The sequence below is a fragment of the Bombina bombina genome, chromosome 6 (genome assembly GCF_027579735.1).
Source record: "Bombina bombina isolate aBomBom1 chromosome 6, aBomBom1.pri, whole genome shotgun sequence".
NCBI lineage: Eukaryota > Metazoa > Chordata > Amphibia > Anura > Bombinatoridae > Bombina > Bombina bombina.
Window position 1 is genome coordinate 83114166 of NC_069504.1, and position 15491 is coordinate 83129656.

Sequence of the window (15491 nt, forward strand, 5' to 3'; positions counted from 1 at the left end):
GATTACAAGTATCAAGCAGCATTTGGCTGTTTTCAAAGTTATTTTTAGCCTTTATTGCCTAGATTAGTAGTGTAAAAATAGTAGCGCTATGGTGCGCTAACATCGATAGAAGAGCAGAGTAAAATGTTAGCGCTTGAGCACACACACACAGATACATACACACAGGGCCGGACTGGAAATGTTGGAAGACCGGCCCCAGCACCCCCTGGCCCTGCCTTCACCCCCGGCTCTGCTTTCAAACCCCTACCTTGCCTAGGGCCACTTTTATGCCTCCCCAGACCCCCACACTCTCATCAGGAGTGGAGCAGTTTTGAAGAAATGAGCTATGCATGTACACAAGGCTTGGTCCGTAACCTTGCTGACCAAATATGTCGCACTATGGTTATGGCGGCCCACCGCCCCGCCAGAGAAATCCTAATATCCAGGGGGGTCAATCCGGCACTGCATACACACACACTAATTCATACACACACATTCATACATACACACATGCACACACATACAAATGCGCACACACACACACACATACACAGACACATACATACACATGCAAACACACACATACACATGCACACACACAAACACATACACACACATACAAACGCACACACACACACACACACACAGATTCATACATACACACATACAAACGCACACACACATACATACACACACACACACACACATACATACACATGCAAACACACACATACACATGCACACAAACACATACACACACATACAAACATGCACACACACACACATTCATACATACACACATACAAACGCGCACACACACACACACACACATACATACACACAAACACATACACACACATACAAACGCGCACACACACACATACATACACACATACATACACATGCAAACACACACATAAACACAAACACATACACACACATACAAACGCAGCACACACACACACATTCATACATCATACACACATATAAACGCGCACACACACACACATACATACACATGCAAACACACACATACACATGCACACAAACACATACACACACATACAAACGCGCACACACACACACATTCATACATACACACATACAAACGCGCACACACACACACACATACATATACACACACACACATACATACACATGCAAACACACACATGCACACAAACACATACACACACATACAAACACGCACACACACACACATTCATACATACACACATACAAACGCGCACACACACACACACATACATATACACACACACACATCATACAAATGCACATACATATACACCTTTGAGCCTTTCCCTGTCCATCTCCTTGTCATATACCATATCTCTATAAATCACTGTTAACTCATTTAAAAAAAAAAAAAAAAAAGTATATATAAAATACTTGATTTAACATATCACATACAGTATGTGCTTTGCTATACTTCTATTCTAGCCCTGATGCTTTACTGGTTTCCAGGCATGCTACATTTTGTAGCACTATTATATGTTGCACTTGTGCACCCTGCACTATACATTGAAACTATAGGGTGTGGTGAAACTTTCCTACCATTGACTTGTAATATCAAATTGTGCCCTATAATTAGCGCTGGGCCATGATATGGATAGTGCACCCTTAGTTATAAGTAGTGCTCCACTTGTAATCTATTGTTGATATTATTGCTCGTGCTCAGTACACATTAATAAACAAAATAATTCCCTGGTTTTGTAAAATTATAAATATAGCTAAAACACATTTTTACACAGCTAAACTACAAACATACATTCACCAAAAAATCATACAATTAACCTAAATGAAAAGAAAGGGTTAATTTTATACATGTTTGCTAGATTACAAGTGGCATGATAAAGTTAGCGTGGGTTGCAATAAGCAATAACTCATGCACATATTACAAGTAAATATTATTACAAGTACAAGATTGATGTCCACAGCCTCACAGCAGGCGGACCAGTTATGGAGAAGCGGTCTTAAGACTGCTGCTTCCTAACTGCTGTTTCCGGCAAGCCTAAAGGCCCGTGCGGAAACAGGGGCATCAAGCTCCAGTCGAAGATTGATAATTCGGCCCCCTAGTGTAAAGTGTAAGGGTTTAAAAAAAGTTGCACTAAGCACAACATAAATACATTAAAATAAAGTGTTGCACTCATGAAAAAAAAACATTTCATGTAAATATTTATATTTTTTATAAGGGTTAAAAGATATATGGCATATGACAAGGTTTTTAACTGGAAAGGGCTATAATATATATATATATATATATATATATATATATATATATATATATATATATATATATATATATATATATACCGTATATATATACCGTATATATATATATATATATATATATATATATATATACTGTATATATACTGTATATATACATATTAACACATATATACACATACATATATAAATATTAACACAAAACACGGAAGGGAACTGCACTCTCATACCGGACCGGGTACACATCCCATGACCCTGCAACATGTTCAGCCCTGGGTGCAACTGGCACTCACAGGAAGCTGTGCTGTCCCCAGAGCCACAAGCAGTTAACCCCAGACAGGTCTGGGTGCAAGAACCATAGGGAAAATTACAAAACAAATTAATACAACACACAGAGAAAACCCAGCACTCACTTACAAGCTCTCAGCTAAGATTTAAAAGCAAAAATGGAAAGGTTAGTCACCTCATCTGGCCAAATGGGACAAGCTCAGGTACCACGTCAAGGTCCTTTCCAATACCTGAGACCCTAAAACAGCCACACAATGCAAGCTTTCAAATCCAAACAAACTGAAAACAAGGGAAGGGTGCACAGGAATATGTAACCACCCTAGACATATACAAAACACGGAAGGGAACTGCACTCTCATACCGGACCGGGTACACATCCCATGACCCTGCAACATGCTCAGCCCTGGGTGCCACTGGCACTCACAGGAAGCTGTGCTGTCCCCAGAGCCACAAGCAGTTAACCCCAGACGTGTTTTGTATACAAAAAACATATATAAATATTTACACATATGTACACATATATATATAAATATTTACACATATATACACATACATATCAGTCAGTTACTAATCTTAAAAATAACACAAATTATATTATCATGGCAAAGAAAAAGATTTTTTTTTTTATTTATTTTGGTTTTGCATAAAAATAATGTTTTTTTTATCATAGACATTCCTCCATCAAACTAATGTTTTCTGCATTATCTTTATCCAATAATAACCAGTACCATGTGGCCGAGTGCACTAGCGACAGTGCTGTGCAGATTAAAGATATATTGTACACTATATTTTTCTTTGCATAAATGTTTTGTAGATGGTCCATTTATTTCGTTTTGCTTATTTTTTATTAACACTGTGCTGATTTCCAGACTCCTAACCAAGCCCCAAAGTATCAGATGTATACTGATTTCTACAGATTCCTGTTTGCTCCTGTTTGTGTAATGGTTCTTTTCATATGCAGGGGGAGGGGTTGCTCTTCCTGCTTTCTCAGCCCCTTTCAGTGGGTGTCCCAGCCTAACCTCATCGACAGTGCTAAACTGGGAGCCTCTAAGTATTACATGCAGTTATATTAAAATTGGTATATACTGTCCCTTTAAGGCTGTTTTAAGAAAAGGGATAAACAACCATTTTAAAAACTACAGGCACATGGAAACTTTTTATCATTTACATTTACTAAACTTCAGGTCCCACATATTTACACATCAGCGGTTGCAACCGGGAGACAAAGTAAGGTACCTTTCTTTGGATTTTGACATCTAAAACTGGAAATATCTAGAAGCTGTCTTTAACCCAAATTCACATAGACACAGCTCTCCTAACCACTTGTTTACGGCAACGAAACCGCAGAGGAAAGCAAACAGCAGCCACCTGAATTTTAAAGCCGATCAAACGACCAGTGAGGCTTTTTTAATTTTTTTTTAAAAAAACGGAACTACCCTTGTATTAGGAAAGATTGATATTCTGTTGCACTACGTTATTAAAAAGGATACAACTTAGAGGTTTAAGATACCTTACAGGGATCAAAGATACAACCAGACCCTATAGTGTTTTAAATACAGGTGGCCCTCGTTTTACAACGGTTCAATTTACACCGTTTCAGAATAACAACCTTTTTTTCCAGTCATGTGACTGCTATTGAAAAGCATTGAGCAGTGCATTTATTAAAATAGCCAGTAATGGGAGCTGTCCGCTTGTGTTGCAGCAAAGCCAAGCAAGCTGAAATTAATCAGTTTAACCAGACCTGAGCTATCGAGCAGATTTCAAAGGAACAAGATCTTCCAGTCTATAACTCAGTCCAGTTTGGAATGCATAGAAAGAACTGTTTGCAGAAAAATGCAAGTGAAGTCTGTGTTGTGTGATTATTTTATTTGGTTTATAATGCTGTTTAGCAAATGTTTTTGTTCATTTAACTTAGTTTAATTATATATTTTGTGTTGTGTGATTATTTTATTAGGTTTATAATGCTGACTAGCATTTAAAGTCTTCATTTCAAAGCTTTAAAAATAATGTATTAAATGTTACTTGTGATAATTTTGAGAGGGGCCTGGAACCTATCTCCCTCACTTCCCATTGACTTACATTATAAATTTGGTTTCAATTTACAACGGTTTCTATTTACAACCATTCCTTCTGGAACCTAACCCCGACGTAAACTGAGGGCTACCTGTATAGGTTTTTAAACTTGTATACTATTTGATCTTTGCCTTTTAAATGCTTTAAGGTTTGGAAAGATTCGTTACTAACCAAAAAATACATACTTTGGCAAAACGGATCTCACAATTTTTGTCTTAAAAGCTTATATTTTATTGCAAACTTAATTCAAATTGCCTAAAGAGTTTTTTTTTTTTTTTTTATACATTCTGTTTTATAAAATCAACAGGGAGACGTCCCTTATTTTACATTTACCTATGTGTTTATACTGCAATAATTGACTGTTTTTACTATAGAATTTTGAATAAATTTAATTTGTTATATAAATCTTAAATAGAACGGATTATTTCCATGCTTTAAGCGCTGCTAATTATTATTAATCTTTGCACCAACCACTTTTGTTTATTTTGAAGGATAAACTTTATTAGCAGCAGGAAATACATTTTTAGGCGCTCCTATCAAACTTCACGCTATACACATATTTACACAAAACATGCTTATTCAAATTTAAAATATTGCAGAAAATGCGAGGCTCTTTTCTCATTAAATCATTATAATTATTAAAAAAAATATTATAAACGTATAGAAGTAGACATAAAACAAACATACCTGTATTGAAACGCTGCTGTAGGATCCGCCAATTACCCCTGCAATAAGTAATGGGCTGTTTTCTTGTATTGCATATGATCCATCTGGGCACATGTACTCTGTTTCATCAACTTTTGTTAATGAGGCTCGGACGAACTCCAGAGACTGTTCTAATGCGTACGTGTCCCTCGAGCAGGTATCTAAAATATGAACTCCTAATTTGATGCCAGGAAGAAGGAAACTGTCTCTATTAATCTGATCAATTGCAAAAAGCATGGCCTCTAGTCGCTGAATGCCTCGCTCCTCGTTTATCCGGCCACACTCTTCGACGCCCCCTCCTTTTTCATTTATTGGAAATAACCCACCCAGAACCAAGTCCCCTTCAAACTTTATTTCTTTCCTCACAAAGTTGTGGTCGCTTGAAGAAAGCAAAACTCCTTTAGAAAATAAAGACAACGCAAGCACCTGAAAACTGGCAAAAGTCTTCATGTTTTTTTGTGCCTTGATATAACAGTGTGACGTTCAATTTATTCTTCCTCCATAAGAGACTCATTTAGGTTGCTGCCTCGTGGTTTAGTTCCTAGGGAGATAAAACAAAATAAAGAAAGCTAAAATAATTGTGAAATATTATGTTCTCTTAAGCACAAACATTTTAATAGAATCATACAATCTCAATGTGTGAATTTCAGACACTGGAACCCCAAACACTTACATTATGCATATGAATTTGCACCTTTATTTATGAAACTAAAATGCATTGATATTGGCTGTTGGTTGATGCATAATCTAGATAAAAGACCGGCAAATAGAGTAGATTTGCGTAAGTTAGGATCAAATAGCATATTTGCCAATGGTACAGCATCAGCATGACAGTCCTATATTGGTGCATTTGTCCAAAATATAATAATGAAATATGTATAAGAATGCATCTAATGCATAAAATTGTGCTTGGTATATAAAAGTATTACAAGGAATAGACAATTGTGCTGTACTAAAGTCAAACACCTAGATTACGAGGCTGTGCGGTGCTAACGAGCAGTTTATGCTCACCGCTCACTTACAGACAGCGCTAATATTACAGGTTTTTACAAACCAGACAAGAAGTGAGTGTCGAGCAAAATTTTGCTCATTACCACACTCCAATACCAGCGCTGCTTACGTTAGCAGTGAGCTGGTGTAACGTGCTTGTGCATGATTTCCCCATAGGAATCAACAGGGAGAGCCGGCTGAAAAAAAGTCTAACACCTGCAAAAAAGCAGCGTAAAACTCCTTAATGCAGCCCCATTGATTCCTATAGGGAAATACATTTTATGTCTACACCTAACACCCTAACATGAACCCTGAGTCTAAACACCCCTAATCTTACACTTATTAACCCCTAATCTGCCGCCCCCGACATCGTGACACCTACATTATATTATTAACCCCTAATCTGCCGCTCCGGACACCGCCGCCACCTACATTATACTTATGAACCCCCTAATCTGCTGCCCCCAAAATCGCCGACACCTACATTATATTTATTAACCCCTACTTTGCCGCCCCCAATGTCGCCGCCACCTACCTACACTTATAAACCCCTTATCTGCCGCCCCCAACGTCACCGCCACTATAATAAACATATTAACCCCTAAACCACCACACTCCCGCATCGCAAACATTAGTTAAATATTATTAACCCATAATCAGCCACCCCCAACGTCGCCCTAACACCCCCTAACTTAAATATAATTTAAATAAGTCTAAATAAAATTCCTATAATTAACTAAATTATTCCTATTTAAAACTAAATACTCACCTGTAAAATAAACACTAAGCTAGCTACAATATAACTAATAGTTACATTGTAGCTATCTTAGAATTTATTTTTATTTTACAGGCAAGTTTGTATTTATTTTAACTAGGTAGAATAGTTACTAAATAGTTATTAACTATTTAATAACTAAATAGCTAAAATAAATACAAAAGTACCTGTAAAATAAAACCTAACCTAAGTTACAATTACACCTAACACTACACTATAGTTAAATTAATTCCCTAAATTAAATACAATTAAATACAATTAAATAAAATTAGCTAAAGTAAAAAAAACAAAAACACTAAATTACAGAAAATAATAAACAAATTACAAGATTTTTAAACGAATTACACCTAATCTAATCCCACTAACAAAATAAAAAAGCCCCATCAAAATAAAAAAAGCCCTACCCTACACTAAATTACAAATAGCCCTTAAAAGGGCCTTTTGCGGGGCATTGCCCCAAAGTAATCAGCTCTTTAACCTGTAAAAAAAATTACAAATCCCCCCCAACATTAAAACCCACCACCCACACAACCAACCCTACTCTAAAACCCACCCAATACCCCCTTAAAAAAACCTAACACTAACCCCTTGAAGATCACCTTACCGGGAGAAGTCTTCATCCAACCGGGCCGAAGTCTTCAACGAAGCCGGGAGAAGTCTTCATCCAAGCCGGGTGAAGTGGTCCTCCAGACGGGCAGAAGTCTTCATCCAGACGGCATCTTCTATCTTCATCCATCCGGCGCGGAGCGGGTCCATCTTCAAGACATCCGATGTGGAGCATCCTCTTCATCCGACGGCTAACACTGAATGAAGGTTTCTTTAAATGAAGTCATCCAAGATGGCGTCCCTTCAATTCCGATTGGCTGATAGAATTCTATCAGCCAATCGGAATTAAGGTAGAAAAAATCCTATTGGCTGATGCAATCAGCCAATAGGATTGAGCTGGCATTCTATTGGCTGATTGAAACAGCCAATAGAATGCCAGCTCAATCCTATTGGGTGAATGGATCAGCCAATAGGATTGAACTTCAATCCTATTGGCTGGTTGCATCAGCCAATAGGATTTTTTCAGCCAATTGGAATTGAAGGGACGCCATCTTGGATGACGTCATTTAAAGGAACCTTCATTCAGTGTTAGCCGTTGGATAAAGAGGATGCTCCGCGTCGGATGTCTTGAAGATGGACCTGCTCCGCGCCGGATGTATGAAGATAGAAGATGCCGTCTGGATGAAGACTTCTGCCCGTCTGGAGGACCACTTCGCCCGGTTTGGATGAAGACTTCTTCCGGCTTCGTTGAGGACTTTGGCCCGGTTAAATGAACACTTCTCCCGGTAAGGTGATCTTCAAGGGCTTAGTGTTAGTTTTTTTTAAGGGGGTTGTGTGGGTGGTGGGTTTTAATGTTGTTGGGGATTTGTAAAATTTTTTACACTTAAAAGAGCTAATTACTTTGGGGCAATGCCCCGCAAAAGGCCCTTTTAAGGGCTATTTGTAATTTAGTGTAGGGTAGGGCTTTTTTTTATTTTGGGGGGGCATTTTTATTTTGTTAGTGGGATTATATTTTCACTTCCAAATAGAGTTCACGAGCATGGGTATATATAGATACCTAAGCACACCGTTCTAAAGAGCTTGAAAAAGGCCGGTACGGCTGAAACAGCATTGCTCTTTTGTCTTGTACTCTTTTGTCCACACTCTGCATCCGTACTCCAAGGTCCGATGTCCAGGCATGCAAGCACGAAATAGGAAATCAAAGACGCCAGTTGTTTTAGCCTGTGATGCGAATCCGGACGTGCACTCAAAAGTAAGTAAGATGTAAAATCTTGTTGTCTGGGTTTCTTCTCTTTTGTTATTTGGGCTCTCTTTGTGTTCCATTGATCTCTGGCATCTGAAACCTTTGGGAGTCGGTTAATGAAATGATTCCTTCCCTTCAACCACATCTCCGAATCTATTGTGATTTTGGTTCACGTTTTGGGATACTACACTTTTCTAAGTGCTTTATGTTTGTTCACTCCATGTGACAAACTATGTACCATTGTTTTTATTTTTATTTCTATTTTTATGTCTGTGTTACAATTGTTACTCTTTGTAGTTACTAATAGTATTAGATACATGTGATCACTGTATGAAATTGTTTTTATTTGTGTCTTACTAAATGTTACTTTTTAATTCATATATACCTTTGATCTGTCTAGCAGTCATTGATTAAGCTATTTTGGTAGCGCAAACAATATATTTTCTTTCTGTTCTCAGAGAGTATCTGTATTAATTTACTCATTGGAGGAGTTTGGGGAATCTCCTCTTTTTTTACTTGTTTTGTTTTCTTTGACTTTTTTACAGTGCAATTGTTTATTCCTTGTAATACTTTTATATACCAAGCACAATTTTATGCATTAGATGCATTCTTATACATATTTCATTATTATATTTTGGACAAATGTACCAATATAGGACTGTCATGCTGATGCTGTACCATTGGCAAATATGCTGTTTGGCCTTAGCTTAATATTAAAAAGAAAATTTACATATGTTGCTATATAAATATTTTTCCGAAATTGGTGCCATCTCTATATTACTGGCAACGATTCCAGAACCTACAAAGAAGATGATTGTTGTGCCTAAACTCAAGTGACATACAAGTGCATAGTGTGTAAGCTCCCATATGAAATATATTGAAAACCATTTGTGTATGGAAACTTTGCAAGGGCTAAATAACCGTATTTCTGGTTAGGCTTTGATGCGTTTTTGTTACAATCTGGTAATGTAATGTTTCACAATGTAACAATATTAGGTTATTCCCTCTTCAATAGTGCTGATCTTTGTTTATAAAGGGCTTGGTTTAATAAAAGGAAAATGAAAAAGAAAAATAAGTCTGTTTGTAGCTCTTTTACTGAATGTTTAAATGTGCTGCACACAAGCACAGTTATAAAAAATGACTGTACCATCATACCCAGGAGCTTTTTATTTGACAGAAGGTTATTTTAGGTGGGGGTGGAGCAAATTGTTTTGTATTTTCATTAAGAAAGACCTAAACAAGGGATTTATATATCATAGCTTTCTAATACCATACTTTACAAATGACACTTTTGCAGACTGAACATTGTTTTGCAGTTTCTTGTGCACTATGCTATGAGCTTGAATGATCACCTCCAATGCCTGTTCACCTAGGGAGAATGTAAGTAAAATTAAGATTTTTCTCAAATCCCATGACTGAAACTGTGCATGCCCATGACGTGCACACTCATTATCTGCTGGAGCATGCCTTGAAGCAAATAATCTTCTCTGAACTCAGTTGAAATACGATGCCTGTGTTTCTGAAGCTAGACACTGATAAGAGGGGTGGAGCAGGCTACTCCAGGCAGCATGGCTAGGTAAGTAATTTTGCTTATATTTGAAAATTAGTTTAAAATAATTGGCAGAAATGTTTAAACAATTTTTGTATGCAAACTATTTTTACTTTATTAGCCCTTTTAGGATATGCACAGATCTCAACCTGTTTTATGGCACTTTAATCAGAGCATGCAAATGTTACATTAGAATGACCCTTTAAACCAGTGGCGGTTCTACACCTCCAATTCTGAACAGGTTGGGTTAGTATGGAAAATGTAAAATAACAAACAAAAAGAGTCATTTGAAAATTCAATTCACCTTGTACTGTATTGAAAACACATTATTAACACATTATTTGATGTTTTACTTTGTGAATTTAATGTAGTTTTGAAAATATACACTCAATTTCAAATCTGATGACTGTAAAAGTTGGGACAGTCGACTGTTTACCACTGTGTAACATCACCTTTTCTTTTAACAACACTTATTAAACATTTGTGCATTATGTCCATTATGCATGTCTTTAGCTATGCAACTGTATGGGGCTTAGTTGCCTTATTTTGTGTTTCATAATTGGCCACACATTCTCAATTGGAGACAGGTCAGGACTGCAGGAAGGCAATGCTAGCACCCTCACTCTCTGCTTACGCAACTATGCGCTTGTAATCCAGGCATTGGGGCTCATTTATCAAGCTCCGTAAGGAGCTTGTGGGTCCGTGTTTCTTGCGAGTCTTCAGACTCGTCAGAAACAGCGGTTATGAAGCAGCGGTCTAAAGACCGCTGCTCCATAACCCTGTCCGCCTGCTCTGATGAGGCGGACAGGAATCGCCGGAAATCAACCAGATCGAGTACGATCTGGTTGATTGACACCCCCCTGCTGGCTTTGCAATGCTCTCCGCATTCAGCAATGTCTGTTAGCCCTGATCCGCACTGTTGGATCAGGTCCGAAAGACATATGATAAATAGGCCCCTATATGTGGTTTGCCGTTGTCCTGCTGGAAAATGTAGGGATGTCCCTGGAAAAGGCAACGTCTGGGTTTCAGCATATATAGACACACAATGGAATCAGCACATCACAATATCCAATCCATGAAATGTAGAAATAATGTTCTGGTGCACACCTGAAGGACCCCACTTTCAAAGGCCCCAACACTAATATCAAAATAGAACACACAGGTGGCACTCAGGATAGGTAACAGTACCTTTTAAATACAGTGAGCAATGTTTTTGGGCTCCTGCCCCTTTATCAAGCTAACAATAAATGAATTACAAACAACATTTATAGACAATGCTTGAAACTGAGGTGACCAATCACATGTCAAGGGGGGTTAACAAAAAATGGGATAACATCTGACCTCATCTGAACATAATTACCAAACATACTTAACCCTTATTCTCCCTGTGTAAAAATACATACCTCATTAAAAACAAGAGCAGCAAATTGCTGTATATACATAGGGAAAATAAACCCAAAATATGTACCTATTTCATGTCTATAATATGCATCTGTTATATACTAAACCTTTTTTGCTAAACATGTCTTAACCAGCAGAAAAGAATACATATTATTCATATAAATGGAAGCAGATCAAATTCTCTGTTGAGTCCCTTTGGGTGCATTGTTTCTAATCTCCAAATCCACATAGCCTCCCTATATAGGAGATCCTTAGCCCCTCTAATGTGTCTGGGGGCATGGTCTATGACCATGTACCTAAGTTGGCTAACTTGGTGACCTTTTTCTATAAAATGAGCAGGAACTGGGAGGTGAGCAGTGTCATCATTTCTAATGGTTGACTTGTGCTGGCATATACGGTCCTTAACCCTCTGGGTCGCCTCTCCTACATACAATAGCCCACACGGGCACTTTACCGCATGGGTGGCAGCATATGTTGCTACAAAATGTATACATATCTTTCTGCATTAATGCTGCCCACACAGATGTGCAAGTTACCCATGCCATGGGCACTGACACCCCTCATACCATGACAGATGCTGGCTTTTGGACCTGACGCTGATAACAGCTTGGATGGTCCTTTTCCTCTTTGGCCTGAAGAATACAAATGGCTGTTCTGTACAAAAACATTTTGAAATGTTGACTCGTCGGACCACAAAAACTGATTCCACTGTGCCACTGTCGATCTCAGATGAGACCAAGCCCAGAGAAGTTGGCGGTGTTGATGTATGGCTTCTGCTTTGCATAGTAAAGCCTTAACTTGCATCTGTGGATGCATAGGCGAATGGTGTTGACTGGCAAAGATTTACCATGTACTCCTGAGCCCATGTCAGGATATCCATTACAGACTTATGATGGTTTTTGAGACAGCAATGTCTGAGAAATCGGAGATCACGCACATTCATAAGTTATTGTTGACCAGATTCCTTCAATCTTTTAACTATATTATGCACTTTAGAAGGTGAAATGCCCAAAATCCTACCGATTTGTCTTTGGGGAATGTTGTTCTCAAAGTGTTGGGTTATTCGCTAATGCATCTGTTGGCAGATTGGCGAGCCTCGACCCATCCTTGCTCTTGAAGGACTAGGCCTTTTTGGAGGCTCATATACACAATTGCTTCACCTGTTTCACATCACCTTCTTATTTCAACTTGTCACATCGCTATTAGTCCTAAATTGCCCCTGTCCCAACGTTTTTTGGAACGTGTTGCAGTCATCAGATTTGAAATGAGTGTATATTTTCAAAAATACAATAAATTCAGAAAGTAAAAATTCAAATAATGTGTTGATAAGGAGTTTTCTTTATAGTACAGGGTGAATTGAATTTTCTAATTATTCTTTTTGTTTGTTTTTTTTGCATTTACCATACTGTCCCAACTTTTGGGGGATTGGGGTTGCAGAACGTAACATTTTCGAAAGCTAATTGGAGACTAACAAAGGTGGTGAACATAATATAAAGAGCCCCTTGCAGTTCAATGGGGGTGCTACACATGTGTTTGTACATTTGCCATTTTTTTTCTAAATATGAGAAATAAAATTGCCCTTAACCCCATGGCTGCCCAAACAGTTAAAGTTACTTGAACCAATATATTTATATATATATATACTGTTATTTTTTTAATAAAATTAATTAATTAAAGAAAGCCATAGTGTCATTGAATACAGCTTCACAGTTTCCTACACAACCAAAAGACACTTGAAAACTAGAGGAAACTCTAGAAGACCCAAAACTACAACAGAATCAGAAATTTCTGAGAGTCAACAGCTTGCATGACATGCGGATCACTGGACAACATCTTCAAGTGAAGGTCAACACTGGTAGAATTAAGCAAGTCCCACTGTGATGAGAAGACTTTGAGTTTCAGGTTTGACAGATCAGCAGCAGTTTTAAAGCTGTTGCTAAGATGGCAAAATAAGAAAAAGAGGCTTGCCTGGGCTATGAAGCACTGTCAGTGGACTCCCAAAGACTGGAAATATGTCTTATGGACCGTTGAATCATTATTTGAAATCAAGCAGGGTTTTTGGATGGTGTAGAGCCAGTGAAAAGATGGCTACTCGTTGTTTGATATCAACTGTCAGACATGTAGAAGGAAGCAGGGTGGTAGGCATTTTGCAGCACCGTGCAATACCCCCTGGTATACACCTAGTTGGTCAGGAGTTCATCTTACAGCATGATAATTATGTCAGAATTATTGTAGAAGAAAAGCACATGATGGTACGCTACAAATCATGGAATGGCCAGCACGGTCTCCAGGCCCCAACAAGAGGGTTTGGAATGAACTGGATAAAAGGGTGAAAAGAAATTAACCCACAAGTACAAGCATTTGTGGGACATTCTGCAACAGTGCTGGGGAGAACCTTCAGAACAATGTTTCCATTGTAGAAAGAATTTCTTTCTTTTCCTCCTCTCTTTCTTTCTTTCTTTCTTTCTTTCTTTCTTTCTTTCTTTCTTTCTTTCTTTCTTTCTTTCTTTCTTTCTTTCTTTCTTTCTTTCTTTTCCTCCTTTCTTTCTATCTTCTCCTCCTCTCTTTCTTTCTTTCTTTCTTTCTTTCCTTTCCTCCTCTCTTTCTTTCTTTCTTTCTTTCTTTCTTTGCCTCCTTTCTTTCTTTCCCTCCTTTCTTTCTTTCTTTCTTTCTTTCTTTCTTTCTTTCTTTCTTTCTTTCTTTCTTTCCCTCCTTTCTTTCTTTCTTTCTTTCTTTCTTTTCCTCCTTTCTTTCTTTCTTTCTTTCTTTCCCTCCTTTCTTTCTTTCTTTCTTTCTTTCTTTCTTTCTTTCTTTCTTTCTTTCTTTCTTTCTTTCTTTCTTTCTTTCTTTCTTTCTTTCTTTCTTTCTTTCTTTTCCTCCTCTCTTTCTTTCTTTCTTTCTTTCTTTCTTTCTTTCTTTCTTTCTTTCTTTCTTTCTTTCTTTCTTTCTTTCTTTCTTTCTTTCTTTCTTTTCCTCCTCTCTTTCTTTCTTTCTTTCTTTTCCTCCTTTCTTTTTTTCTTTCTTTCGCTCCTCTCTTTCTCTCCTTTTTTCTTCCCTTCTTCCTTTCTCTCCTTCTTGCTTCCCCCCTCGTTTTCACTTTCTTTCTCCTCTAAATCCTTTTCTTCTCATATTGTTTTTTTGTTGTTGCAATATTGCTTATCTGTTGTATTTTGAGTATCTGCAGTCATTAATAATACACAGTAAAAGTCCAACCAGTTCAAACCTTTCAGTGTTTACAATTTTAAGAAACTGCTTTATTAAAACAATAATTTTCATTAAAAAAAACATTGTAAAGCATTATTAAAAACCAGCTAGAATACTGAAGAGAGTAAAGTTGAACATTTTGTTCGTTAAGTATATTTATCTGAAGAAATGATTACATCAATGAATTTCAGCACTTGCTCTGGGGTATAACCCACATATGTGAATTAATTAGGTATTGTCCTTGATAGATTTGCACATAAGGAAACATTAAAACTAATGAGAATACATTTACAAGCATTAGCATAACTGGCCAAACAGAAGGTGTAAATGTTGAGTTTCAGCAAGTACACGAGTCACGTGAGAAACAGCATGTGAGAGCAGGAATAGTGAAAGCAAAACAGATGGGGGAGTTATCCATTTATTCTGTGTCACTGAATCAGAATAGTCTTAAAATAAAGTGAGAGTGTGTTAGTCATTTAATCTGAATT

General features: G+C 37.5%; 1 protein-coding gene across 1 annotated transcript in view; it reads right to left on the reverse strand.

The window, feature by feature from the left end:
- Positions 1-5745, reverse strand: part of GRM3 (glutamate metabotropic receptor 3) — a 250803-nt gene extending 245058 nt beyond the window's left edge. Inside the window, exon 1 of the mRNA XM_053719755.1 lies at positions 5278-5745. Within this exon, the coding sequence (XP_053575730.1) occupies positions 5278-5745 (468 nt within the window). The remainder of the gene's footprint in view (positions 1-5277) is intronic.
- Positions 5746-15491: the final 9746 nt, after the last annotated feature.